The 27,687-nt window shown below is 44.7% G+C and overlaps 1 protein-coding gene across 1 annotated transcript in view; it reads right to left on the minus strand.

Annotated features, from left to right (window-relative positions):
• The window catches only part of ADAMTS12 (ADAM metallopeptidase with thrombospondin type 1 motif 12), a 228,973-nt gene that overhangs the window by 29,350 nt on the left and 171,936 nt on the right, over positions 1–27,687 (minus strand). Inside the window, exons 17-20 of the mRNA XM_066244268.1 lie at positions 21,663–21,789; positions 18,629–18,839; positions 10,423–11,556; positions 29–181 (exon numbers count right to left, since the gene is read on the minus strand). Of these exons, the coding sequence (XP_066100365.1) occupies positions 29–181; positions 10,423–11,556; positions 18,629–18,839; positions 21,663–21,789 (1,625 nt within the window). The remainder of the gene's footprint in view (positions 1–28; positions 182–10,422; positions 11,557–18,628; positions 18,840–21,662; positions 21,790–27,687) is intronic.

Below are 27,687 nucleotides of genomic sequence, written 5' to 3' on the forward strand. Positions count from 1 at the left end.
ACACACCCCTGCTGAGCCTGTACGTTACCTTGCTCCAGTTCCCCACTTTCCAGCTGGCGCACGGACGAAGGTGGCATCTCTTAGCGGGGTCAGGCCTCTGTGTGGCCGCGCAGTCAGAGTCCACCCGGGTGCTGCATTCCACATGTCGCCAGTAGGCCCCCAGCCCACATGTGGTGGAACACTGTGGCAGGGGACAGAAGACAGAGGCTGAGTGCCACTTCCTCAGGCACACCGCACGACACCCTGCAGTCAGGAGTCTGCCACAGCACCTGCTCAAGAAAACTGCCCACAGAGCTTTTAAAAACTACCAGCACGGGAACTCCTGCCACAGGCAGATTAATATGAACCTCAGCTGGTCAGATCCAGGCATCAGTAATTTAAATAGTTTCCCAGGTGATTCTAATAAACGACCACAGTTGAGAACCCCTGATTTATACATGGAAGGAAACCTCAATGTAAATAGGAATTTGCTTCCCTTTAAAAATTATGCTCGCGTGAGTGCCACACTGCTGCATTTCATACCAACGCTGTTCCGGACGGACATCAGACCCGTGCGCCCGCTGCTGACCTTGTATCCACACCTCACCTCTTTCTACTCCTACAATGACATTATCTCCGCCTCTCCACCACGTGATGTAGACAGGCATTATTATAAAGAAACCAGCCTGACCAGGCGGTGGCGCAGTGGATAGAGTGTCGGACTGGGATGCCCAGGTTCGAGACCCCGAGGTCACCAGCTTGAGTGCAGGCTCATCTGGTTTTTGAGCAAAAAAGCTCACCAGCTTGGACCCAAGGTTGCTGGCTCGAGCAAGGGGTTACTCGGTGTGGTTAAGGCACATACGAGAAAGCAATCAGTGAACAACTAAGGTGTCGCAATGCTCAACGAAAAGCTAATGATTGATGCTTCTCATCTCTCTCCGTTCCTGTCTGTCTGTCTCTGTAAAAAAAAAAAAAAGAAGCCAAGGTGGGGAGAGCTGGCTTGCCCAAGGAGTAAGACTAGGATTTCCTGCCTCCCAACGCAGTTTAATATTGTTACAGCAGTGTGTCTCTCCACTATGAGTGCCCACAGAAACCACCGGGACACTTTGCTAAATGCAGACTCTGTGTGCAGAGGTCAGGGGCAGGGCCGCAGAGCACGCATTTCCAGCTAGCTCCCACGTGAAACTGAGGCCTGGGTCCTCAGACCACACCCAGAGTTAGAGAGATGTTACAACACGCTGTTTTCACCTCTTGACCCACCGGTGGTGAATAAATCAGTCACCTTTTGTCACGTGTACAGCCCATTCCTCACAAGATGTTTTAATTTATTTATCATCTTAACTATCTCAGGTTAGCCTGGGGTCACCTTGAAAACTACACAAAGGACACAGACTTTCCCCATGTGATCCTGACTCTTTCATATGGCCGCTTTTACTCGCATCCCTGTCGCTTGCCCATCTTCAGCAGGAGGGGTGATTTCTGGACCTGTAGAACACAGCTCTAGGCTTAAAAAAACAAAAACAAAAAATGGTAGAAATTCCATCTATGACTTTCTGAGTTTCTTTTGATGACTTATAAAAAAACCCAGCCTTATATTTCTCTTGCTGCATTTTCACCCTTCATATAATTTGCATGTGTTTCATTTTGTGCAAGTTCTTGTGTTATAACATATATGTAACATAACAGAGTTCCTAGGTAGATACATTTATTATCGAATAATAGAAAGGAAAGAGTAGAAAACAGCCTAGATCATTATATTTTTCCCATTGGCTCATGGAGTAATCTCCCCTCCTCCTTAAAGTTGTTTAGGATTTGGCCCTGGCCCGCTGGCTCAGTGGTAGAGCATCAGCCTGGTGGGTGAATGTCCCAGGTTCCATTCCTAGTCAGGGCACACAGGAGAGGTGAGCATCTGCTTCTCCACTCCACCCCTCCCCCTTCATCTCCTCTTCTCTCTCTCTCACTCTTTTCCCTTCCGCAGCCATGGTCTAATTGGTTCCAGTGAGTTGGCCCCTGGCACTGAGAATGGCTCCATGGCCTCCATTTCTGGTGCTAAAAATAGCTCGGTTGCCAAGAAACACAGCAATGCCCCAGATGGGCTGAGCATCGCCCCATAGGGGGTTTGCGGTTGGATCCCTGTATGGGCGCATGCGGGAGTCTTTCTGCCTCTCCTCCTCTCACTCAATACAAAAAAAAAAAAAAAAAGGTTTTTAGGATTTGGTTTGTATCTCTCATAAGTCTCCAGAACTTTCTCCTTGCTATACTATGTGTATATAACAGAGGCCATGACAGTTGAACTGTACGGACCACTGTCATAGGTTGACTGCATTGGTGGCCCCCAGTGTTCACACCCATGCTCTTTGCAATGGGACTTTGCAGCTCCTCTGGCTGGACAGTGAAATATATTTCCCTAGCTCTTGAATCAGGACTGTTCTCGCAACTTTGGCCAATAAAATTGCAGTGGATGATGTTGTGCCAGTTCTCAAGAAGTTCTGCTTCTTTCAATCCTCTCTTCTGGACCCCGTCTTTGCCATGAGAATGGACCCAGACCAGCCGGCTGCAGGATGAGCACTCATGTGAAACAGAGCGGGTGACCCGGCCAAGGCCATCCCAGAGTGCCCACCTTCGGCCAACTCTCCAGCAGCTGCATGGCGAGCCAAGCTGACGTCAGCTAAGCTCAGCGCAGATCAGCAGAACCTCCCAGCTGGCCCACAGACTCAGGAACAAAAATAAATGTTTACTGAGGTGTGGTGAGTGGTTGTTATTTCACATTATTGTGGCAATAGAAAATTGAGACAACAATATATCAGGTATCTTTCCTACATTTTCTATAACCTTCTGAGACATGCGGTACAATTAAAGTTCTGTAGTTGGCTAACTGTGTGATCACTTGTGATTTCCCAATTTCCTAGCCTGTAAAACTGGTAAAAACACTTGGACCTGCTTCTCCGGGTTGTAGTGAGGACGAAAGAGATGATTCATGCACATGGCCAGTGCTCTACAAATGTTACCTAATAAACACAACACCCCTGCAACGTCCCACTTTCCAGATAGCTGGGGCCCAGAGAATTTAGAAGGCAAGTTTAAGGTCACAAAGACAGTATGCTGTTATAGTACAACACGGAGAAAAACATACATTTGCCCAAATCCAGGAAACGAGGCAGGAAGACCAAATTCCCAGGCTAGAGATGACTATGTTAAATCGCAAGTGATGTATCTATAGTCCTTAGCACCATATTATGTTGCAAATAAATGCATGTTGTCTCTGGGAATCTGCATCTAGTCCTGCTAGATTCAGATGTGCTGAGCAGATATTTGTTTCCTTCCTTTTAGACAGTTACTATTTAAGCAGCAAACAACAGTCCAATGGTAAAACTGACAGGGGGAAGTCCATGGAATGCAGAAAGAGTAACTGGGATTCCATAGACTGTCATTTATATTAGTTTCAAATTGGGAGTGGGGGTCAGAGAAGAAAAGAAGACTGTGAGGAGGTTGAGGAACAATTTCATGCTGTCCTGGAAACAGCTAGTGACCCCATGGGAACCGATTTATTGGGTAAGGATTAGGTTGCAGGGTGTACAGAACTAGAACTGACAAGGAGGGCTGCATCATGTGAAACGCCAAAGTGAATGGCTGTGGAAAATTATACTTTCACTTCCATCTACACGACTGCAGAGCCTCTATTTAACTGACTGGCCCAGGGGAGCTGAATGAATGAAGAGGTAACTCAGTGGGAGATGTTTTTCTGTCAAAATAAGAGCCACACCCCTGCATATGGGGTAACACCTGTTTCCTATTTTGTTACTAAACATCAGAGCAAACACTGAGTGCTCCCCACATGCCCGGCACTCCTCTGAGGACCTTACACAGAGTGATTCCCTTTGCCTCTTCCCAGACGCATGAGTCGGGCAGTGCCATCATCCTCGTTTCACAGAGGAGGAAAATAGGGTGCAGTGGGGGCACACAGTGAGTGAGTGAGCCAGGATCCAAACCCAGCGAGTCTGGTTACAAGCTCTCAGTCTAGTTACAGTGCCAACTTGGTTTCCATGTCCATTTTTAAAGTTTTTAAATCACAGGGAGTTAGAGGAACGTGCTCTAAGGAACTTTAGAGATTACTTCTGATCTTCAGGATCAGGCAAAGCTTTTACGGAGGTTGATACTGAAGAGCAGGTCAGACTTACACGGGCAGAAAGGGGAGGAAAGAACATTCCTGGCAGAGGAAAGGGCATACATTAAAGACTTTCCACTGGGAGGGGCAGAAGTTTTTGGAGAAACTGAGTGTAGATTTTCTTAAAGCGGAAGGTGGATGAAGAAAAGCAGGAGGCATTTGGTGTAAAAGCTGTATTATGCTGTGAAGTCCATCCAGATGTTAGAGTGGATTTCATCTGATGGGATATGTAATGAAGAGACAGTAAAGATTTGTGAGCAGGAGTTTTGAAATGACTAGAAAGTTCTATTTGGAAGACTGATTTGGGCCCTGGCCGGTTGGCTCAGCGGTAGAGCATCAGCCCAGTGTGTGGATGCCCCAGATTTGATTCTCAGTTCAGGCACATAGTAGCACCCATCTGCTTCTCCAACTTTCCCCCTCCCCCCCTTCACTTCCTGCAGCCATGGCTTGAATGGTTTGTGCAAGTTGGCCCCAAGTGCTGAGGATGGCTCCATGGCCTCTGCCTCAAGTCCTAAGAAGAGCTTGGTTGCTGAGTAATGGAGCAACAGCCCCAGATGGGCAGAGCATCGCCCCCTAGTGGGTTTGTAGGGTGGATCCCAGTCAGGGTGCATGCAGGAGTCTCTCTGCCTTCCCTTCTCTCACTAAGATTAAAAAAAAAAAAAAGGAAGACTGATTTGACAGTCTGGCATCACTGTGACGATGTGTGGAAAGCCCTGGAGAAGGGAGAGAGCGAGAGGCACAGACCAGCAAGGAGGTGTCCAGCAGATGTGCTAAATGAGAGGAGTAACCCAGGGTTCTTCATTCTCGACTCCTGGGGTGTGAGCAGCATTTCGGTCCTGACAACTTTTCCTTATAAGGGACCTCTCCGAATGTTGCAAGACTCCTGCCATCTTTGGCTCTCAGACAAGAAATACCGGTAGCAGCCCCTTGTTCTCATCATTGCAACAAAAGCATCCCCTCTCTTTTTCAAATGCCTCCTACCATTAGGCTGGAAGACACTGGGCCCTAAACAAACAGGAAATAAAAAGGAGATGACAGAATGATGAGGTGACTGGTTTGAAAACTGTTAGGGTTCTTCTAGTAGCACAGGGGCAGATCGATATCAGTCGTGAGGCTGGGTTTCTAAGACTTTGTGATTGAGAGGAGAGTGATGACATTATAAAGAGGGGTGACTCTAAAACAAAAGCTTCAGAAATAAGCAGAATAAAAAATTGGGGATAATGGGAAACTTAAAACCCAGAGTCTTCATTCTGAGTCCTGATCCTCTCTGACAATTCTGTGCTAACATTTGGTTTTATAAGCTGCACAAGGGGCCGAGGCACCAAGCCCAGTCATGAAAGAAACTCCTGCCAAGTGTGGAACTCTGTTCTATCCTTGTGGCTTTGAAAACTCTGCAGTCTGGGCCAATGCCCCTTTTCCAGCCAAACTCCCTGGAATTAATAGCTGTCAGCTGGCTCCATCATGGCTGCCAAATTCTTGGTGACCTACGATGTATTCAATAAGACAGTTTATTTTCGTCAAAGTCTAATGATGACATTTGAGATAGAATTAATTCTGTGCATTTTGATTAGACCAGAATCAACATGTATCACTTAACCTCTGGACTTAAATAGTCATCAGGTTTGATGTGTACTTTTATTTTGGTTTAGTTTATTTGGATAGAGTAATTTCTCATAGAACCAATGAACATTTAGCAATTAAGTATTACATATTAACTATCTTCCAGACAAAAGCATTACAACACATTTAAATTGACTAATTCCACAACTTCTTTGAGTTTTGGGGACTGGATGGAAAGATAAAATGGTGAGGACAGAAACTAATTTCTGAACCATTCTAATGCTACTTTTTAATAAAATGTTTGTATTAACTTGCAAACTGAGAAGGACTTTATTCTCTCTGAGGACTGTGATAGCTTTCTGAGTGTCTGCCCTGTGGACTGGTTTGTCATGTCCCCCATCTCAGTACAGATGCTGTTCCCAGAGTCACCAGGGACTTGCTAATTGTCAAATCCACTAGGTCTATGGTCAGTTCTTACAATCCATGGCACCATTTCTCTTGGTTTAAGTCTTTTTTTTTAGAGAGAGAGAGAGAGAAGAAGGGAAAAAAATGAGAAGCATTACGTGTAGTTTTGGCACTTTAGTTATTCATTGGTTGCTTCTCATATATGCTTTGACAGAGGAGAGGGGAGCTCCAGCTGAGACAATGCCTTTTTGCTCAACTGAGTGCCCTTGGGATTCAAGCCAGCAACCATGGGGTCGTGTTGATGATCCCAAACTCAAGCCAGTGACTCCTGCGCTCAAGCTGGTGAGCCTGCGCTCAAGCCAGCAACCACGGGGTTTTGAACCTGGGACCCCCACATCTCAGGTCAAGGCTCTACTCACTGTGCCACCACTGGTCAGGCTGTTGGCTTGAATCTTAGATAAGAGTATTTCTCACCAGTCTTCCACAGGGGACCTCTTTTCTCCTTAAAATGCTGCTGTTTTCTGGAGGCCCATCCTTGGCCCACTCCTCTTTTCTGCAGGTTAATGAGTGACCTCCTTCACTCTCAAGGTTCTAACTTCTACCTGCTGGTCTTGGCTACCAAACCTTATCTCCAGTTTTCACCTTTCTCAAGAACCTCAGACCCACCCACAAACATCTGCTGGTAATCATCTGGATACCCCAGAGGTATTACCAATTTAACTCCATCTATGACTAAAACCATCATTCCTCCTTTCTTCGTTTCTATTAAGATTCACTCCTTGTATATAATGTGCAATATCTCAATTTATAGGAGCACCACCAATAGACACCCAAGGTTCCAACAGTCATGAGACTCCTCTCCCCGTCTCCTTTCATACCCCACATCAATTATTCACAAAGTCCTACTGATGTTAAGTTTTGAAGGTATTTTGAATTTATCTTCCCCTCCTCATCCTAAGCATTCTTGTCATAGTTCTCATTGCTTCATCTCAACCACTGTAGTAACCTCCCAACAAGTCAAATTCCTCATCCTCTCTGATTCCAGAACGAGCTTCCTAAAACACACAGTGGGCCATGTCACTCAGTGGCAGACCTTGCTAGATACTCACTATAAACTTTTGTTTCTTCTTCCTGGGTGCACAATTAGATTTCATTTCTCAGCTGCCTTGCACTTGGTTTGGTCATGTGACTGAGTTCTATGGTTCTAGTAGCAGTTAATTCATGTCCCTTTCAGGCCTGGCCCATAAACCCCATACATAATAACCTTTATGCTCTTTTGCTATTCTGAGACCAGGATGGTGACCCCAAGGCAAATTTGATGACAGGAGGATGGCAGAGTCATTGTCAGCCTGGATTCCCAAATGACTGCCGGAATCAGAGCATCATTATCGTCACCATTGCAGACATGGAATTACCTTGTATTATTATGTGAGTGGAGAAATCAACTTCTGCTTTAATGAACCATAACTTGTATGTTCTGTTTGTTACAACAGCCTAGTCTTATGTGTGTGTGTGTGTGTGTAATTTCTAATTATGTATACATACCGTACATATCACACTTGGATCATTCTGACATCAACCCTGTATCTATGCCTGTTACCACCTACTCTATCATATTCTTTTTGACCAGGATGTATTCTTCTCAAGGCCCACAGTGTTTTTAATTGCAGGTGCTTTCAGACTACATCTCTTTAACTAATCAATACTGCAAAATAACTAGTAGCTTCAGTTTCCATAATGTGTTGTTCCCTTTGAGTCTTCAGAGGCCACATACTGTCCAGACGACTTGGACAGATGAAAGACAACAAGCCCCTGTATCTGTGTTTTTGTGATGCCCCATGTTTTTGGAAGGAAAGATACATATTCAAGTCCTACCTTTCAAGGACATCCCTCTGATCAATTTTATTTCTAGGTTCAACGCACTTGGTCACAGTATGGGGACCATTTGGCCCTGTGAGCTCAAAATAACCATGGAGCCCTAAGAGTTATTTAAAAATACTTTCTTGTGAACTTTGTGATTTTCTCATTTGTCTACCCAGTGTCGCCTCTTAACTGACATTGCTTTTATGTCAGATAGCCAAAGAAAACAGAACAGAAAAGGCAGAGAGAGTGGTGGTGTTTTCTGATGTGCGGAGCAATGGTTCAGAGGCCATGCAGTCTGTGTGCTTGGGTCAGGCCCCTTCTCCCCCACTCACACACGTGTGTGACCCTGGCCAGATGGACACTCAACCTCGTTCAGCTTCAGCTTCCTCAGCTCTAAAATGCGGGGAAGCCCTGGCCGGTTGGCTCAGCGGTAGAGCGTCGGCCTGGCGTGCGGGGAACCCAGGTTCGATTCCCGGCCAGGGCACATAGAAGAAGCGCCCATTTGCTTCTCCACCCCCCACTCCCCCTCCTTCCTCTCTGTCTCTCTCTTCCCCTCCCGCAGCCAAGGCTCCATTGGAGCAAAGATGGCCCGGGCGCTGGGGATAGCTCCTTGGCCTCTGCCCCAGGCGCTAGAGTGGCTCTGGTCGAGGCAGAGCGACGCCCCGGAGGGGCAGAGCATCGCCCCCTGGTGGGCAGAGCATCACCCCTGGTGGGCGTGCTGGGTGGATCCCGGGTCGGGCGCATGCGGGAGTCTGTCTGACTGTCTCGCCCATTTCCAGCTTCAGAAAAATACAAAAAAAAAAATGCAGGGAATTATCACCAGTCTCCTTGGGCTGTGGTGAGTATTTAATGAGAGAATTCATGTTAATTAGCATACAATCATGCTATTAAAGCATGGTACCCGTTTTATAAACGCTCTCTGTTAAGAACGCAGTAGAACTTTCCTAATGGAAAGAAATGTGACTAAAATGTCAAGAATTATAAGACCTATTCCTCTCATTCTTTCAAGAAATTGGATTACGCTAAGCATGAAAATCGTTTTTCCCCCTGAACATGTATTCTTTACTTGCAAATGGAGAGAGTAAGATGCTGGTCCACTGACAAATGATATAATAACTTACTTCAGAAATCAAACATGAATAAATGTGAGAACAGAGTTCAAATGCAAACAAAAAGTTTTGAAAGTTTGACTGTACCTATTTATTGCCAATACAGTCGGTTCTATGACCAAAGGTGATGATTAATTCATACAGAAATTTTTAAACAGCTAAATTGTCAATTGTTGCTAAAATTCACTAGAGATAGCAGATAAGAGTGGGGTTAGAAGTTTCAGCATCCAAATGACAAGTGTGTCCTTAGACAATCTACTGAATCATTGAAAAATCTTAGTTTCTCTACTTATAAATTGGCGCAAACCAGACCCTACTGCTTCTCAGGGCCGTTAAAAGGAGAAAATAAGAGCTTACATATCAAAGTGGTTTGGAAATTAACACACCTTATAAATTAAATGCTGGGTGTTTTTGTATTAGCTACTATTACTTCACTTCCCTTCAGCTACAAACATGAGCCATGAAGTGTCATAAAAAATGCTAAATGATTTGAATGTGTGATTATTTTGCCACAAAGTCCTCTTCTGAGTTGTCAAATTATTTTTAACAAGTACACATACTGTGTATTTGAAATTCATATGGGTGAGAAATGACTTTGACGCTTCAAAGGACTGAATTAGTTCTGGAAATGGAAAAACAAATGCCTAGCCAAATTCCTGAAGACTGAACGTAGGGGCTAACATTTTTTCATCATGTATTTTCTTCTCCCTCTATTTTCTAATTCTTTTAATAAGTCAAAATGTTTTCTTTCTTTTCTTTTCTTTTTTTTTGTATACAAGCAAACACACCCAAAAGAAAAGAAATCATTGATACATGAAGATACAGAATTCTTTTAAAGGATGTGGTGTTGGATTTCCATTCTAATTGTTATTATTTGACAGGTTTAAACCAGGGTCTCACACATTAGCTTTCGGAATGAAACGAGCCCTTTCAGTTGACCTTCATCATAGGATCCTCCCGGTTTATGACTGGAGGGGGCACGGGAGATGACCCACAGTAGCTCATTGTTCTGCAGATAAAAAGCAGACTCAGTGGAAGGGCTGGCTTCCCTACTACCACACAGCTGGCTGACCCAGACCTCCTGCCTTGGTTCAAGGTTCTTTTCATTTTCAGTATAACTCACTAGGTTTGTTCTCTTGTGTTGAGATTTATTTTCTTTCTTTCCATTTTTGGAGTTAGGGAGGTATGGAAGGAGGTGAGGACATACACCTGACTGCTTTATGTTTATTCCACATTAGACTATATTTCATACAAGCCCACTTTGAAAGTTGCACAAGAATGCAACTCCCCTAACTATTTTCCAGAGTGAAACAGGCATGGGCTAAGAGATGGACCTCTTACCTCACTCCAGTTCCCAACGACCCAGTATGCAGGGCTGTGGTCCCTCGAGAGCTGCTTGTAACTGGAGGCATTTAGCAAAAACCCCTCAGCCATCAGACTTGTTGCATCTTCCTCTGACAGTACGGGTCCAGAACTCTGTGTCAGATTCACCTTGCTTGGACGTTCCGGGAGGTTGTGGTTTACCGACCATTCTGCAGGTGCTGGCGGGCGGACTCCCCCCAGAGGGAGTGAATCGTGAGCTGGCTCTTCAGTGACCACCCCCGCAGCTCTGGGCGTACCGTTTCTGAGAGTAGCAGGCTCTTGGCTGGATAGCAGTCCTTCTGTCACTGTGCTAACAGGTGGCCACAAGGACGTTCCCCAAAGATAAGGTGTTGGCAGAGGTCCAGGTGGCATTTCTGTACGTCTCTCTCCCAAAGCATCGTTTCCAGGTGCTCTGGTCTGGGTCCATATCACAGAGTCGTTCTCCTTTCTGTCTGTAGGTTGGTCACTGTCTTCCCCGGAGCCACTGTGGATCTCCATCTCTGGCTCTTTGCTCAAGGTACTGTAAAAGGGAGTCACCTGCCACGTCACAGGGATGCCGGAAGATGCCAAATCAGAACCACTCACTGTTGTGGCTAAAACTTCTCCTCCTGAGGCAAAACCGGGGATGGAACTGGAAACATTCTCTTCATTTGGCTGGATGCTCAGAGACCAGGCAGTGGGAATGGGCTGGGAAGTCATTCCAGTGGAAATGGCAGCCTGAGTACCCAGTTCTGACTGGGTTGAGCTATTCTGCCCCTGTTTCCCGTCCAGGTCCCCTTCTTTGGAGGCTGTGGCGGGACCAGGGCTGTTGCTTGCCAGGGAACTCGTGCTCACAGACTCAGTGCTCACAGGCACTGTGGGTGTGGTCAGCATTCTGGGATGGGGTGTCGTTGGAGGAATGGGCTTTAAGGGGTCATGCTCAGATGTCGGTAGCTTTTTCCCATTGAAAAGTGTGCCTTTGTTGGGTTTGAGGACTCTCCGGCTTGACGGGCATTGCTGGAGGCCACACAGAGCTCTGCTGTTGGGTTTCCTTGTCACGTCACAGGGCTCGTCATGGTTCTTGGCACACGTGACACTTCGAGTCCGCACTCCACCCCCACAGGAAACAGAACACTGGGAAAGAGACACAGCGGTTAGTCTAAGTGGGAAAGAGGCACTGGTTCTCATGTTCAGTTTTACAACAAATCAGACGGGCCCAATGGCAACTGACTTGTGCAGCTAAAATTTTTACATTTTTATCTTTTGTTTCTGTACTCCATTAGTTTCCTATGGAAATATATGTCTTCTGGAGACCAGCTGAGGCTCAGGACCAATCATTTACCCTCCATAAATGGAAAACACAGACCATGACAGTATAAATGAAGTCTCCCAGGGCTAGGAGTGTTGGATAGTAGATTCATGAAGAGTACGAAGATTTAAATAAGTCACCTAATCTTTTAAGAAGATCATAATATCTTTCCTAGGTTTTTGATGCTATCAAATTAATGTAAAATGTGTATACGGCCCCTAAAATCTATTTAGTTCCCATTATAAGTCACATAGTCTCACCCAGGCACCAGAAGCACCCTTTCCACTTGCCTGTGTCAGGTAGAGTCATAATAAAAGTCATAATACATACTCACATATGTATGTAGATCCAGGACCTTGGAGACACCCTTTGCAGAGTGTTAGGTGAACCCTGTAGCACAGTTCTGATCTATACGCGGGGACCAGGGCAGGGACCCTGTTTTAGTGTTCCCTCCATGTTCCCTAGACATGCTAAAGCCCAGGCAGCTAGACTACCTTCGGGGGAATCCTAACAGGACCGTCCTCGATCAGGATTCGTGGTGCAGAATACTTATTCCATCAGCCTGAGCAGCTGCGAACCACACATAGTTTCTACATAAACGACATAGTCTAGATGTTTTGAAAAAGCCATATTTTTACCAAACTGATCCATTTTTAGCTTCCCTTTCCAAGGATGTTTTAAGTTATCCACCAAATACTCGGCATGTGGACACGAACGGTGTGCGAGTCTTCCCTGGCTGCGTCACATCTGTCTTTGTCCGTTGGCTCTCTGACCCCAGTGCAGACTTCTTGAGAATGGTGACTATACAATGCTCGGCAGAGTTCAAGGGCTTCCCAGCCACCACTCTGCCTGACACTCCTGAGTACACATTCTCCAACACACCCACCGTCCCTCCCCATCTGCTTTTTTAGCCAGTAGATGCAGAATCTTTCAAGTAAGCAGTGGATGCCATTCCTGAGTCCTGGGCTATCCTGTGCCCCATGGGACTGTGTTAACTCTCTACCAAGTATACTGGGCCTAAAAACGAAGTTGGTTTTCTCATAGTCACACCAGAACAAGCAGAGTTGTCTCATGGTCAGCCCACCCTTTCAGTTCATCCTCCAACCGCGTTTATCTCCATAGGAGCTGTCAAGCCATCAGATGAGATAAATGCAGGACATGTCATGCTTAGCACTCATCTCAATGGGCAGTTTCAGGATTCTCAAAACCAGTTTCTGCTATGACGATCGTATGCCCTTACCTTATAATTCTGAACGCAGGACCAGACAAGCAGCTGTTAATGCCCTCCCTGGGAGTCACCTCACCCTCACTTGCCAGCCTGCCTAGATTATGGCCTATGGGGCAGCCCGCTGACAATGAGTTCTGCTTCTAAATTAGTCCACTCCATCCACCTGAGGTGAACTGTCAGGGAGGGGGGCCCACAGATGGTATAGAACAGTAGTGCTAGGATAGTTTATTAAAAAACATTTTAGGGGCTTAATAGAGAGTTTGGGCTAAAGGGCTGGGCAGAGATAGAGCTGATGCTTTGGGGATGAAACATTCAATGCACAGTCTCAGGAATTTATAACTGAATGATTGGCTCTTGTGCTAAAACCAGCTTTGAAAGTGAGTTAAAACACTTAGGTGCCTATTATGGGTTGAATTGTGTCCCCTTCAAAAAAGATATAAGAGGAAGTCCTGACCCCTGCTTAAGCAACCCCTTCTCTTGTACCTTTGAATGTAGTCTTATTTGCAGGTGGGGTCTTTACAGAGGTAGTCAAGTTAAAATGGAGTCACTAGGGTGGGCCCTGATCCAATATGGCTATGGTTCTTAATAAAAAAAAGGACATCTGGATACAGGGACACAGACAGGGACAAGGCCACCTGAGGATGAAGGCATAGATCAAAACAACACATCTAGCAGCCAAGAAACACCGAAGAGTGCCAGCAAATGACCAGAAGTTAGAAGGGCATGGAATGAGCTCTCCCTCACCATCCCCAGCGGGACCTGCTCTGATGGCACCCTGATCTTGGCCTTCTGCCCTCCAGGGAGGTGAGACAACGCCCTTCTGTTACTTAAGCCACCCAGGTTGTGGTACTTTGCTATGGCAGCCCTAGGAAACTAATACAGTGCTCTGATCATTTAATAAAAAAAATCAGACATGATGAAGAGAACCAACGGCCCCCAACTGGTTTTCTGTGAGTAGTTGTTTCACACGAGAGAGGGCCATGTGTGTTCTCTGGGAAGCCTGGCAGAGCCCCGGCTGCTGATGTCTGGGAAGAGCTGAGATGTTGGCACTTACAGATGCCTCCTGCCAAAGTGCAGGTGGTCGAGGCTAAGCCTCGGGTGTCTAGCCTCACAGGAGCACCCTGGACCTTCACTGACCCTGGGAGCACTAAGGTTAGTGACTCAGAAGTGTCTCCTGGCCTTCTATGCTCTGTCTTCCTTCAGGGGCAGGAACTCCTGTGGGACTTCAGCCGAGTTCTCCTTTGCCTCTCACTTAACAGTAGACGTGTCTTCTGTCTGGGGAGCCAGGAGATCGCATTTGTGGACATGAGTATCGAGTCTGTCTGGTCACTTGCACACTCCACACCCAAGTGAACAGCTTTGCGGTTAACGGAGTCTCAGTGACATGGCTAAACGGGTCATTTTGTCCATCTGTTTATTTGGGTGCTTTTTCTCAGGCACACAAAGGGCAGATCGAGATCTCCACAGACCCTGGGCTGAGCAGCTCGTGGAAGCTGAGCCTCACGTCCCCTCAAGTATATCAAAAAGCATTTCTAGTTTCAAGTGAAATATAATCTTTTTCTGTAAAAACCACTTGAAAGGCTTTTCATTCTTTTGCTTTGGGAAATATTTGGTGAGGGAGATATTTAATTTACAGGTGGTTCTGATTTCTCAGCAACCATCCTGCATCGTCTCGAGTTTCGGCAAAGTGAAAAAAGCTGACCTACACATTGTTTCCAAGCACAGCATATTTTTTTAGAATCCCTGAGAGCTGTCATGTTATTATACTTTCAAGCGTTTGAGATGCGGTATGGCCAAGTTCAGAGTAAAAGCTCTGCTGGCTGCACTCTGATCCTGGCTCTCTGCTTGGGGCTGTGTGACTTTGGAAGAGTTTCTAAACATCTCTGTGCCCAAGTTTCTTCATCTGTAAAATGGGGCTTAATAAGGCCATGGTGAAATATTGTGTTACTAACTATAAAGGTGTTTACTGCAGAGACTAAATGCCCAATATGTATGTTCTATTAATATGTGATCAGACATTGAATTCTGACTTGGCAGTATCCTTCTATTTTAATGGGTGCAATGCATTACCCTTTTTTCAGGTCCCTAACACTGGTGGGGGCCTTGAGAAAAACTTACAAGTCCTAAGCCCTGTGCTTACAGTGGTCTGTGCATAAAATGGTCCTAAGTTTGGCTATTGATCTATGGTCCCCAAGGCAGGGGGCCACAAGTCAATTCTGTCAGAATATTTGGGTACTATTGACTGGCCAGGCTTGCAAAATCACAGTAGCATGGAGAATAGACCCTTGTTTTCTCGCCTGATAATAAAATTGCCATTAAGTGAACAGTTACTATTTGCCTGGCACTCTCTGAGGGGCTACATGGACTATCTTCAAGCCTAACAATAACCCTGTCTTTCTAGATGAGAAAAGGCTGAGAGAGGTCTAACACTAGTTCAAGGCCATACACCTAGGGCTTGTCTTGGCTGGAAAATCTAGAAAAATTGCTGTCCCACTCAATCTGTTAGTCTAACTGCTAGGAGAAATAGGGGAATTAATGAACTAATATCCACCTCAGGGAGTTATTTTACAAGTTAAATGAGGCAAACTATCTAGTGTAGAGGGCACTCAACAAACGATGGATGACATTATTGTTATTTGTCTATTCATTTTGCTAACAAATAATTATATGTATAGAACTTACCGTGTGCCAGGCGTTGTTCTAGTGAGAACTTTAGAAATATTAATTCATTTAATACTCGTAACTTTCTTTAAGTCTAAGTACTACTGCTGTCCACATTTTATGGATGGAGAACAGAAGCCATAGAAAAGTAGAAGTCACCACAAAGAGATTAAATTCACCCATCTAGTAAGTGGCAGAGCCGGGATTTGAACCTAGGAGCTTGTGTCCCAGAGATCATGCCTTTCACCACTAGGCTGACTGCCTCTCACAAGGCTTGTCCCTGAAGTGATAGTAAAAATGAGAGCCACAGAAACTTTGATACTATGTCTTTGTTTACAACATACAGAGTCCCCCATTCTTTGTCTTTCAAGCCCAGAAAGCAGGCAGAGCAAAACCAGAAGATTCCTGATGAAACTTGAGATTGGGGGTAGGAGGCTGAGTTTAGAGGGGGAGGGGCTGGTCACAGGGGGCAGAGAACCCTCCCTGGGAACCTCTAGCTCTCACTGGTGCCCCCTCTGACTGCTGGCCCAGCCGAGCCCCACTTCTCTCATTGCTCGGGCTGGCAGATCTGCCTTGACAGAGAAGAGCAGCTCATGGACTTGCCTCTCCTCCTCCTTCCCACCTTGGTCAGCCCAGGGAGGACCACTCTCTAGGAGTCTTGGAGCCTCGGAGTTCTTGTGTCTTTTGGCCTTATTACGTTCTAACTTCAGACTCATGCAGGGTGACCCCCGAGCAGCCCAGAGCAGACCAAATGATCAGGTACTGCTGGAGCACTACCCTACATGAATTCATGTCAATCCCAAGACAAAATCCAGGCTATAAAAACTATGCATATATAACAAGAATCGCTATATCGCTATACCATCTCTCTTAAAAAGGTATCTGAGCATAGTTAACATGCCAAAGACGGTTCACTGTTGTCCAGCAAATAGAATATTTGAGAAGTTGAGGGCTAATGTGTACAGACATTAGCAAGACAGCAGCAGAAAGAGAGGAAGACCCACTGGATGAGTCTTTTTATCTACAGGCACCTGTGCTGAATGAGGGCAGCAGCTCAGCCTGTCTGCTCAGTTCTGTCAAGTGGATGCTAGAAACTAGATTTCCTGACTGCTATCAGCACACTATGCAATGGCCTGTATTTGGAACAAGAGAGAAAAGTTGGCACTTGTCACATCATGCCAACATTTTAGTCCTTTGTCTCCAGTTCAGTCACATCATTTTGCTCACCATAAATGTGAACACAATAAAAAGAACTCCTCAGCCAAATATATAATTACAGTTCTTTAAAAAAGCATGAAGACTCTGGCAATTAGTAAATTCTACGTGCCCAAAATTATTAACTGCTTCAGATGCAGCCAAAGCATTTCTGGTAAACAGATTTAATGGACCGGTCACAATACCCCATTCGGCCTTATTTCAACAACACTGAAACTTACAACAATCTATGCAGGTTGGGGTAGGCTGATGGGCCAGCCCGAGGCTGTCACTCTACTTCTCTGGGAATAGCAGGGCATGTTCTGGACCGCTGCTGATATGTGCACACGCATCAGCGCACCTGTCAGTAGCGCACCCGTATTAGTTTATAGGCACGTTTTCTTTGCATGTATACCTTTGTCTTTTGTTTTGGCCCTCTCTCTCTATTTGATAAGAAGTTTTTACAATACAGGGACCATACATGCCACTTAAAAAAAATTTCACCTAGATGCCCAAGAGTGCATTCTGTACAGGATTAGAAGTAAATAAACCTAAACTGTGCTATAAACTAATGAGACAGATTTTTGGAACTAGGTTTTATTGAAGTGGCTATATTCAGATGAGTGTTTTCTGCTTTCAATTATATTCAGAGATGGTACCTTGGCTTATACAAATTTTCAAAACCCTCTTCAGATAATACTTTCAGAGTATCTTTATAAGTGATGAAAAGCAATCTCATTTATTTATAATCAGATATCACTTTTTAAACAAAAAGGCTTTATCCAAATTGGTCACATTACTTCCTTATCCATCAGATTTAGTTTGTAATTGATTTTCTGTGGCATCTTCCTGATCAAAGATCCCTTTCTCTGAAGGTGAGTTCTAAGAAGACGTCCTCAGATATCCTGGTCAATAGCAGCATTATTATGGAAAGAAAGTGGCTTCCCAAGGAAGCTTACAGGAAGTCAGCACCCATCTATAAATTTTGCCCCACTGGTTTTAAAAAGGCACTTGTTTTCCAGTCATTCCTGAGGTCATTGACTGAAACGTGCAAACGGAAGTGGAGTGGAGCCCTGGAGACTCTGGGACCTTTGGAGATAAAGGGGTCCACCTTCTCTCCAGACTCTGGGAGCACAAGCCTTGATCATACCAGGCTCCATAGTGACCCCCAAAATTGAAGCCTGGGAATTTTCATGACCTAACCCACTATTTTCTAGTTTAACTCAGAAAATTAGATCAGATTAATTCTGGGAAAATGCAAAACTTATTTGAATTTATGTGTCTAATGATAGTAGACATCCTGAACCTTGCTCAGGTCTGGCCTTGACATGTGCTTAAAAGATGGATGGTTTGAGAGGCATCTCCAAGTGTCAAGTGTCCTGCCCACCATTCCACTGTTTGAGCAACACTCCTGGCTTTACTTGACTATCTAGTGCCAGTGAAACGTAAGTACTGGTGAATGTTGTACAAACTGGTTCTTGCAACGGGTGGGGAGCCCTGATTGGCTCCCAATGGCTCAACAAAAGGCCAGCAGAAATCCTGACGATTTAGCAGTTAGCTGTTGTGAGCCAGTGCAAGCAGGACCCAGCTCATCCCTGGCAGGTAGCACTGGACAAGCGAGAAGAAGACCCTGGAAGAGTAGAAGAGCAAGGGAGAACACTGGGCAGTGGAAAACGCAGAAACAGGCCAGAGGTGATGGACACTGGCCACGTGCCGCCTTCTCTAGGGTCACTTTGGCTTGGTTAATGATGAGGAAGGGGATGAGCTGATGAAGCATAAATAATGCCAGTTCCCCTTTGAAGCCCTGAGCTCACCTCACTCCAGTTGCCCACTGTCCAGTCCGATGGACACAAGATGTCTCTGTTGCAGGAAACGAGGGTCTTGGGCTTCAGCAGATGCTGGCAGTCCGTGGCCGGCAGGGCCTGCTCGTCGGAGCCCACGGTCTGGATGCACAGCACCGCACGCTTCTTCTCTCCATGGGGACCGCAGGTCGCGGAGCACGCCTCCCACTCCCCGGTCCACCACCTGTGGACAGACACGGCCAGTGAGAGGAGATCAGCAAACCCCCAACGTACATATACATAGATATGTGTGTGTATGTACATACCTATATGCACATGTATATGTGTGTGTATATATATATGAATACACATAAACACACTCACATATTTATATTTTCAGTTCAACCACTGAAAGAGAAATCAAGCACAGGAGAGATTACTGAGCCAGGATGTAAACCAAAGTTCTGACAGAAGTCAGTAAGGAGGAGATGCAAATGACCTCTTTCTTGAGTCAGATACACTCTAATTGCAAAGAATTTCTTTGTTGACAGGCTAGCCCATCCTGGAAGCCACTGGCCGTGTAAGGCTTCTTTCTTATATTAATATCATCAAACTGTTTCATTATTTTTGAATGATCAGAATCTTAATAATCTCTCTCTTAACTATTCATTTGGAAAAGAACACAGGATGTCCAAATTCAATGTAGAAACAAATTAGTACTGGAGGGTAATAACTCAGGAATAAATAATAATAAATCTTGCATATGAAATCATTTGGGGAGGGGGAAATGACTCAGGATGATAAGTACGCACTTTTCAGATGTTGTGAAAGTTCAGTGACAGAGAAAGATGTTGCAACTTGAAGTTCATAAAAATATCTACCAAACAGTAGCTAACAAGAATAAAAGATGTAGCAACATAGAAAGAATTAAAGAAGAGTGGATTCTCAATACATTTTCAACTCCTTGGGGTAAATCTACTCTTTGGCATTTACCCAAAGGAGTTGAGAATGTACGCCCACACAAAACCTATATATGGATGTTTATAGCAACTTTATTCATAATTGTCAAAACTTGGAAACAACCAAGATGTCCCCAGAGGTTGGAGGGTGGGGACTGAAAGTTGCAACCCTCTGAGCACATGGTCGATTCCTCTGGCAATCAACACCCCCACCCCCACCCCCCCGTCCTGAGCCCGCTGTGACCAGTGCATACAACTCCCGAGCATACAACTGACACTTATCACTTACACTTCAGAGAAACCAAAGAGCTCTTAGGAGCTCTGCCTGGAACTGGGGGTGGACACTAAATGTATGTCTTTTATGTATCATGATATCAGTGTAATAAATGGTCACTACTATATGGTTATTTTTGGCATTGTTTCTCTCATGGGAAATAAGGAGTACTTAGCAAGCATTTGCTGATAACAGGAAGGCCAAGGCAGCCACTTAAAGCAATAAGAATGAGAACCTGAATCCCAGGGATAAAACTAGACTCAGGGAACAAACAGCTGTGGTTTTAAGAAGGTAGCCAACCCAGCAGAGAGCAAGGCTTTGAGAGCGAGGCCAGAACCCCAGGCACGTGCGCAGTGGCTGCTGTCCAATGAGCGCAGAAGGAATTCATCGGCAGAGGGTCATTAACTTTGAGGGAAGCACACGCGGTCTGCAGAGCAGCAGGCTCTCCATCAGCTCTAAGAAAGGTTCCTCTTTCCTGGCTGACTCTGCCCTGAGAAGGACCCACAGAAACTACGATGACAGGCACAGCCCAGTGCTGCCCTGCGTCCCCAGGAGCTCCTTGTTCTTTCGGGAGACGGAGCCACAGCGAGGGGGGTGGCGCACACCTCTGTTCTGCCTCGACAGAGGCGGGTCCAGCTCTGCCTCAGCCCATCTCTCACCCACAAGATACCATAGCGTTGGACAGGGAGTAGCCCTCGGACTCTGAGATGAGACGACCTGGCCCTGGGCCCTGCCTGTCTGGACCTTTAAGAGACTGGCGTGGCTTGCTTCCACTGACTTGTCTAGACTTCTTCTTTTAAACCTAGTTCTTTGGCATCTCTCATATTCATCTAGTTCTTTAAAAGTTAGCCTGTCATTTGATTTGTTGTGTCAACTTGTCACCTGCTAAACTAAACTCCTCTAATGTGTCTTCTTAGGATCCAAGGAATGCCCGATGGAATCAACAACCTAAATACAACCCCTGTTTAAGGTCACTGGAGAAGCAGGGCGGTCCCCAGAATCCATCCTTCCTTCCCTCCCTCCTTCCCTCCCTCCCTCCCTCCTTCCATCCCTCTCTCCCTCCCTTCCTTTCTTCTTTCCTTCCTTCACCTCTTCCTTTTTCTTTCTCTCTTTTTCTTTTTAACATAAAACCTCATAATAACATCCAAGCTACCTTCTAGGATCCCAATGTCTTCAACCAATATGATTAGCAGCAAACAAATACCTCTATTACAATACAATGGTTTCAACTAGGGTGACTTTGTCTCCCAGGAGACATCTGGAGACATTTTTGGTTGTCACAACCTAGATGGGGGGGTGGAGGAGGAGGCAGGATGCTACTCAGATCTAAATAACTACAGACCAGGAGTACTGTTAAACATCCTTCAATGCACAAGACGGCCCCACCCCCTCATAACAAAGAATTATCCGGCCCCAAATGTCAATAGTGCTTGCATTAAGAAAGCCTAGCTCATAAACCTACTCTGGAACCTGCTGAAAAGCAGCCTTAAGCACAAATGGGCACTGGGATCTGAAGTGTCAGCATGTTGTCTGGAGGATACTAATATTGGCAACATGCTCTGAGAAAAGGCAAGCCCAACAACTGAAGGACTTCTGGGGGACCTACATAACATTCTCTTCCACCACGCTTTGAAACTTAGTCTTACCAAATAATGAAACACAGCAGCTCTATAAGAAACACTGCTCCCTGAGAAGCACGTCTTCACTCACAGCTGGCTACAAGCTCCGAGCACGGCCACAGAGACCTGTAATAGCTTTCCCATGTTTATTCTGCTTTGTCACTGAGCTTTGGTTACGAGGCAGACACACACAGCTCCAGCTGCTGCAAGGTTACCTGGGTGGACAGTCCTTTTCATGGCACTTCTTCTGTCTGCCATTGGGCTGTGTCTCTGGGTCACAGAATGTAGCTTTCACCATCCCATGGCCCTTCTTCATGCAATGGGCAGTCTGGCGGCGGATACCTGGGGCAGGCAGAAAAGTTCACACATATAAAATCCTGAGCCCACATGCTCAGTGTCCCTGGTCATGTCAAGCCTTGAGAGGGCTCATGGGTATACGGAACCACAGAACTGGAAAGGATGACCACACCAATGAGGCGGTCACCTCCTGACTTTACTGGCAAGGACATGGAGGGGCTCCCCACTGCCACACAGCCGACAGGACCTGAGCGGCAGCCACCCTCTCACACCCATCGCCTCACCAAGCCTCACGCGGGCTTGGCCCAGACCGATCCCAGGCTGACCTGCACGCTCCGAAGCCTCAGGTGGCACCTCACCCTTTAAAAACGTCAGAGGGGATCGCAGACAGTAAGCAAATCCTTCAAATGAATCAACGGTATTTCACTGGTAAATAAAACAGTGTTTATTTATTTATTTTTTTTACAGAGACAGAGAAAGTCAGAGAGAGGAACAGATAGGGACAGACAGAAAGGGAGAGAGATGAGAAGCGTCAATTCTTCACTACGGCACCTTAGTTGTTCATTGATTGCTTTCTCATATGTACCTTGCCCAGGGGGCTATAGCAGAGCCAGTGAACCCTTGCTCAAGCCAGAGACACCTTGGGCTCAAGCCAAAGACCTTAGGGCCATGTCTATGATCCCTTGCTCAAGCCAGAGACCCTGTGCTCAAGCTGGTGAGCCTGCACTCAAGTCAGATGAACCCTCACTCAAGCCGGCAACCTTGGGGTTTGGAACCTGGGTCCTCTGTGTCCCAGTCTGACGCTCTATCCACTGCGCCACCGCCTGGTTAGGCTAAAACAGTATTTTATTCTTTTTAAATCCCAATGAACTAATAATACACATTGGCTGTCATGGTCAAGGATAACTTATAAGAAATTATATAAGAAATGCTCACATTGGAGCATTGCTAATACTTGAAGAATGCTTAATGGGATTAGGTGGGACATGGCTCTGGTCAATGAAGGATCCATTTTCAAAGTTTACCACAGTTAAAAAATACTCTTTCCTGCATACAATTTGCTTCTGCAGCCACTGTGTATGGACCAGACAACACACACACACACACACACACACACACACACACACATACACACACACACTTAACATCAGAGGCCTCAGATCTCACAATACTCGTGGGTTAACAAGAAAAGCAGGCAGTTGGCGTTTTGCAGGACACACTGAGCAAAACAAGCCTTTGCAAAAAGGACCTGAGAAATCCTGAAGCAAGTGCACTTACTAGAGAACAAAGCTAAGGGTCTGCACATGGGAGAGGGAATGATCTTTGCTGACTGCATCAGTAAAAAGGGGTGGGACTCAGAAGAGCCACAGAATGGCAGACCATTAGATTAGCCACGTTGGAAAAACTTCCAATTCACCTAACAAGTAAAAACCCAAATAGAATGAAAAAATCAATAATTCTTGGATATAAGAGATGACAGGGCACAAGGACAACTGCCATGACTGGAGAGACAGACAGTGGCAAATTCCAGGAGCAGAGACTCATGAGCGGAAACCACCACAGGAACGTGTCGGGGACCGAAAGCCAACAGGGTCTTTGCAGTTTAGGTTTTTGGGGGACAGAGGTGTGGGGAACTGGCAGTCAGCTGACAGTCTGCCCAACCCCCCATCTCACTTGTTTTGTGAAGTTACTAAAGGTTATCCCCCACCCCCCCACTTTCATGTTAGCTGTGGTGCTGGATGTTTATACTAGTCCTATCCCCCATCTCCCTCTGAAAGACTTGAGGCAATTTCTTTTTATCCTTTGTTTTGTGAAGTTAAGATGTTATGTATGGTGGGGGTTTTCTGCACTTGGTAGTATTCTTGGGTTGCCTTGGAAATGTGATCAGAGATATCATTGATTTGCTAATGACTCTCTCTGCCCTATAAATAAAGGAGAGTTGGGATAGAGAGTGTGCTCTGTTCTTGCTATCAGCAATGCAGAGGCTTCCCGATCTCATCCTATTTCTCTTTTAGTCTATTTTCTTAATTCTGCGCCATTCCCACTCAGGACCTGGAATTACTAGCTGTGCTGGTTCACAGCAGGGACCAGAATTGCACCAAATTATAAATGTAAGATACCAAACCACAGATCCAGGAAACCCAGAAAACACCCATCTGGATAAATGCCAAAACTAAAAACAAACAATTAAAAAAATAAAACAAAACAAAAAAACCTTACACCTAAGCACATCATTATCAAATTACAGAAAATCAAAGCTACAGAAAAAAATTCTGAAAGAAGCCAGAGGGAAAAAGCATCTTCCTAACAGAGAAACAAAAAAACTGCTTTTGATTTCTCAAAAATCATTCAGAGAAGAGGAGTGTGGGCTGAAATATTTAAAGTGTTAAAGAAAATTAAAAAAAAAACACAAAACCCACCAACCTAGAATCTTGAATCCTACAAACCTATCATTCAAAAGTTAACGATAAATACTTTCTTAGACAAACAAAATATTGAAAGAATTCAGGGCAAGTAGACTTACCATGCAAAAAATATTAGGAGAGTTATTTGAAGAGAAAGAAAATAATATAGGTCAGAAACTTGAAAATGAAAAACATCAAAGAAGCAATAAATGGAGGTTAAATAAAAACTTTTATTTTTCCTACTCTAAATTGATCTAACAGTTTGTTAAAAATAATGCCAACAATGTGTTTGATTATGCATGTTTATGTGTGTATCATATATATATATATATATATATATATATATATATGCTTATTCACTCATACATACGTCACACGAATGACAGGAATGATACAGGGATGGGAGGTAGGAATTAGGATAATTTTGTTATTATAAGGCACTCATACTACCCATAAAGTAGCACAGTGTTATTTGAAAGTGGATTTGGATTTATAAATATACATTGGCAACTCTAGGGCAATCACTAAAATTAAAAAGTAAATTAGCCACTCCAGCTAAGGGGTCTCATTGGTTCATTCATGAAGTACAACTGAAAGGTTATCAGATCTCCACTGTGTATTACTTGAAGTTTATTTTACATATTTATACAGATGGTAAACTCCTCATTCCGTGGCTTATGCTTAAACCCATCCTGGTAAGTCCTCCTATTATCTTCATGAAGTCTTACATTTAAAAGAAATCTTCCAAGTATTGTTTAGAGATCAATCAAGCCTTCTTAAAAATTATAGTGGACGAAGTCAGACAGATTAGCACCAAGATGAGTGGACTTTACGAAAGTAAAAAAACCTAACTGACTCTGGCTTTCCAAAGAAGTGGATTCTGTCTTCTAAACATCAGTACATGGTCACACATCAGGGTTGAAGTGGAATGTGTGCCCCTAGTTATGATTCTCCTGTTCTATTGATGGTATATGGACAAATTTCAAATGACATGGTTACTTTGAGGTTTAGTAGGAATAATGTCAGATAAACCCTATAAGGGCTAGTTTCAGTAAACTTATGTCTCTGTTCTACATGGATTTATTCCCAATGAACATGGTCTACTTTCCTAGGCAGCTTAGAACAGTTAGGAGTTTTGCACGATCTTTGCAATTGTTAAAATTTGCCTTTTCCTACTAAAACACGATGTCCCTTAGCAAAGGGACAAAGATAAACTCCAGATAGAGTTCAGCCAAGTGAGGGGACGGGAAACTTGAAGCTCGGTACAGTGCAGGGAGACGTGTTCTCCTGGTTGTGCAGCCACAGTTGTTCTTATCGACTCGAAAATGCAGAACAGAGGAGGCCACAGAGCACAACATTGGAAAAGGTCACATTCAGAAGGGATTTTCTAACAATACTGCCATTACCATGAGTTTTATAGGAAACAGGAACTTTTGGATAGAATGTGTTACAACTGATGGAGTTCTGCAGTACAAGAGACAATGGGCTAAAAATGTGGCTTTTACATTTTTACAAAAGCCACCTTGAATTTTTGCCAAAGTATTTTTTTGTTTAATGAAGAGTTCTAAAGCTTTCTGTTGAGACCAGTCATCTCTGTGACTGTTTCTTCACAAACAATCCCTTGGTTGAACTTTCATGGTTGATATTTTGATGGACAACTCAAAAGAATTTTTTCAACAAGCTCCTCTCTTGGATGGTAGCACTTGTGACTGTATCCCCTTCTAACTTTCCTGAAAGACAGCTAGCCCTCTGGAGTGACTGCAAAGTAAGTCACGTCCCAGCGACAGGGTGGGAGGGAAGGCAAATGTGGCCGCGAGGACAGATGCATGGAGACGAGCCTGGGGACAAGGCTGTTGCTTGTCTACACTGAGGGTCCTCCTGGCTTTTGAAAAGTGGGTTTTGGAAACTAACCTGGCTTTATGACATTTAGCTAAACTTGTTAAGTTGCCAGTTTTTAACATGAAATTTATGATCTAAAACAAAGATCATAAACGTTTCAAAAACAGTCAAACTAAGGAAGTAGCATCTTACTGAATTTATGGTTAAAGAGCCCTTTGCTTCAAAGGCACAACAGTGATATGTAAAATATAAACATATAAGAAATATTAAATAATAAAATATAAAGATATAAAAAGAGAAAACCCCAAAGAAAGAATGCTCAAATGTAAGTAAATATCCCCACAGAAGGGTGAGCAGGACATAAGCAAAGGGTCTGCCAGGTTCCTGGCCAGAAGCAATTAGTGGTGGCCACGTGCTCGGCCCTAGTGAACACTGAGAATCCCAAGTGCCCACACGAGAAGGCAACGAGACTGCCCTTCTCACAAAGTCCTAGAGCCTGAACTGGGGATGAACTTCAGGTGTGGGAAGGTGGCGTCATCCAGGCGCTCAGCCAAGTTGTCTGCTGACTCCCTGACATTTCTAACATAGCTTCAATGTCACTAAGAGACAGCAATGTAAACAACCTTAACAAGCCCTGTCCTGAGATGAGGTCCCACAGTGGGGTCAGGAAAAATACTGCAAAAACACTAGAAAGAGCGAGTGTATATGGAAGGAAGGTAAAAAGGGGCAGGAAAGAGTAAAAACAAAGAGAAACTAAAAGAAAATTATACTCAAATCAAGCCTGTAATTTCTAATTCCAAAGTATGTCACAAATCTAATGGTAAGAAAACAAAAAAATAATTGTAATAGGAATTCATTCTGGATAAAATATATATGATAGGCCAGTGCAATGAATTTTGTGTCCCCTCAAAATTTAAATATTGAAGCCCTGACCCCAATGTGACAGTGTTTGGAGGTGGGGCCTTTGGGAACTAATGAGGGCTGGATGAGGTCACGAGGGTAGGGCACTCGTGATAAAAATTAATGCCCTTCTGGAAAGAGAAAGGGACACAAGAAACCTTGTTTTCTCTGCCATGTGAGGACACAGAGAGAAGGTAACCATCTACAAGCTAAGAAAACGGTTCTCACTAGAAGCTGAATCCGCAGCACCTTGACCTTGGACTTCACAGACTCCAGAACTAAATGAGAAATAAATGTTGGTTGTTTAAGCCATTCGGTCTATGCTATTTTGTTACAGCCCTGACCTGACTAAGGCAGTTTGACAAACACTTAAAATAGTATGTTACTGCCCTTGGGCATTTTCACCTAGAAATCTCACAGGTACTTTCATTGAACATATATAATCATAAACTCTTTTTCAGACCTGTTTCTTGTCACATTCTCCATGCCTCGGCGAATGACACCACCACTTAGCCAGTTTCCCAAGCCAACAGTGGTGTTGCCCTTCAACCTTCCCTCATGCTCAAACCACTCTCTGCCAACAGATACACTGGGTCAACCACAAAGTCCATCCAGTCTGGTCTACTCCTAAACATCTCCACATTTGTATAACTCTGCCATCCGTGCCACCTGTATTCTTGTTCAAGTCTTAGGACTGCCCTAGACCACCGCAAAGATCTTCTGTCCCTTCTCCTGACCTCCAGCAGTCAATTCTGGGGAAAAGGAAAGGGAGGGAAATTAAGGAGTGCCTCTCAAGTGT

Source organism: Saccopteryx bilineata, chromosome 1 (genome assembly GCF_036850765.1).
Source record: "Saccopteryx bilineata isolate mSacBil1 chromosome 1, mSacBil1_pri_phased_curated, whole genome shotgun sequence".
Lineage (NCBI taxonomy): Eukaryota > Metazoa > Chordata > Mammalia > Chiroptera > Emballonuridae > Saccopteryx > Saccopteryx bilineata.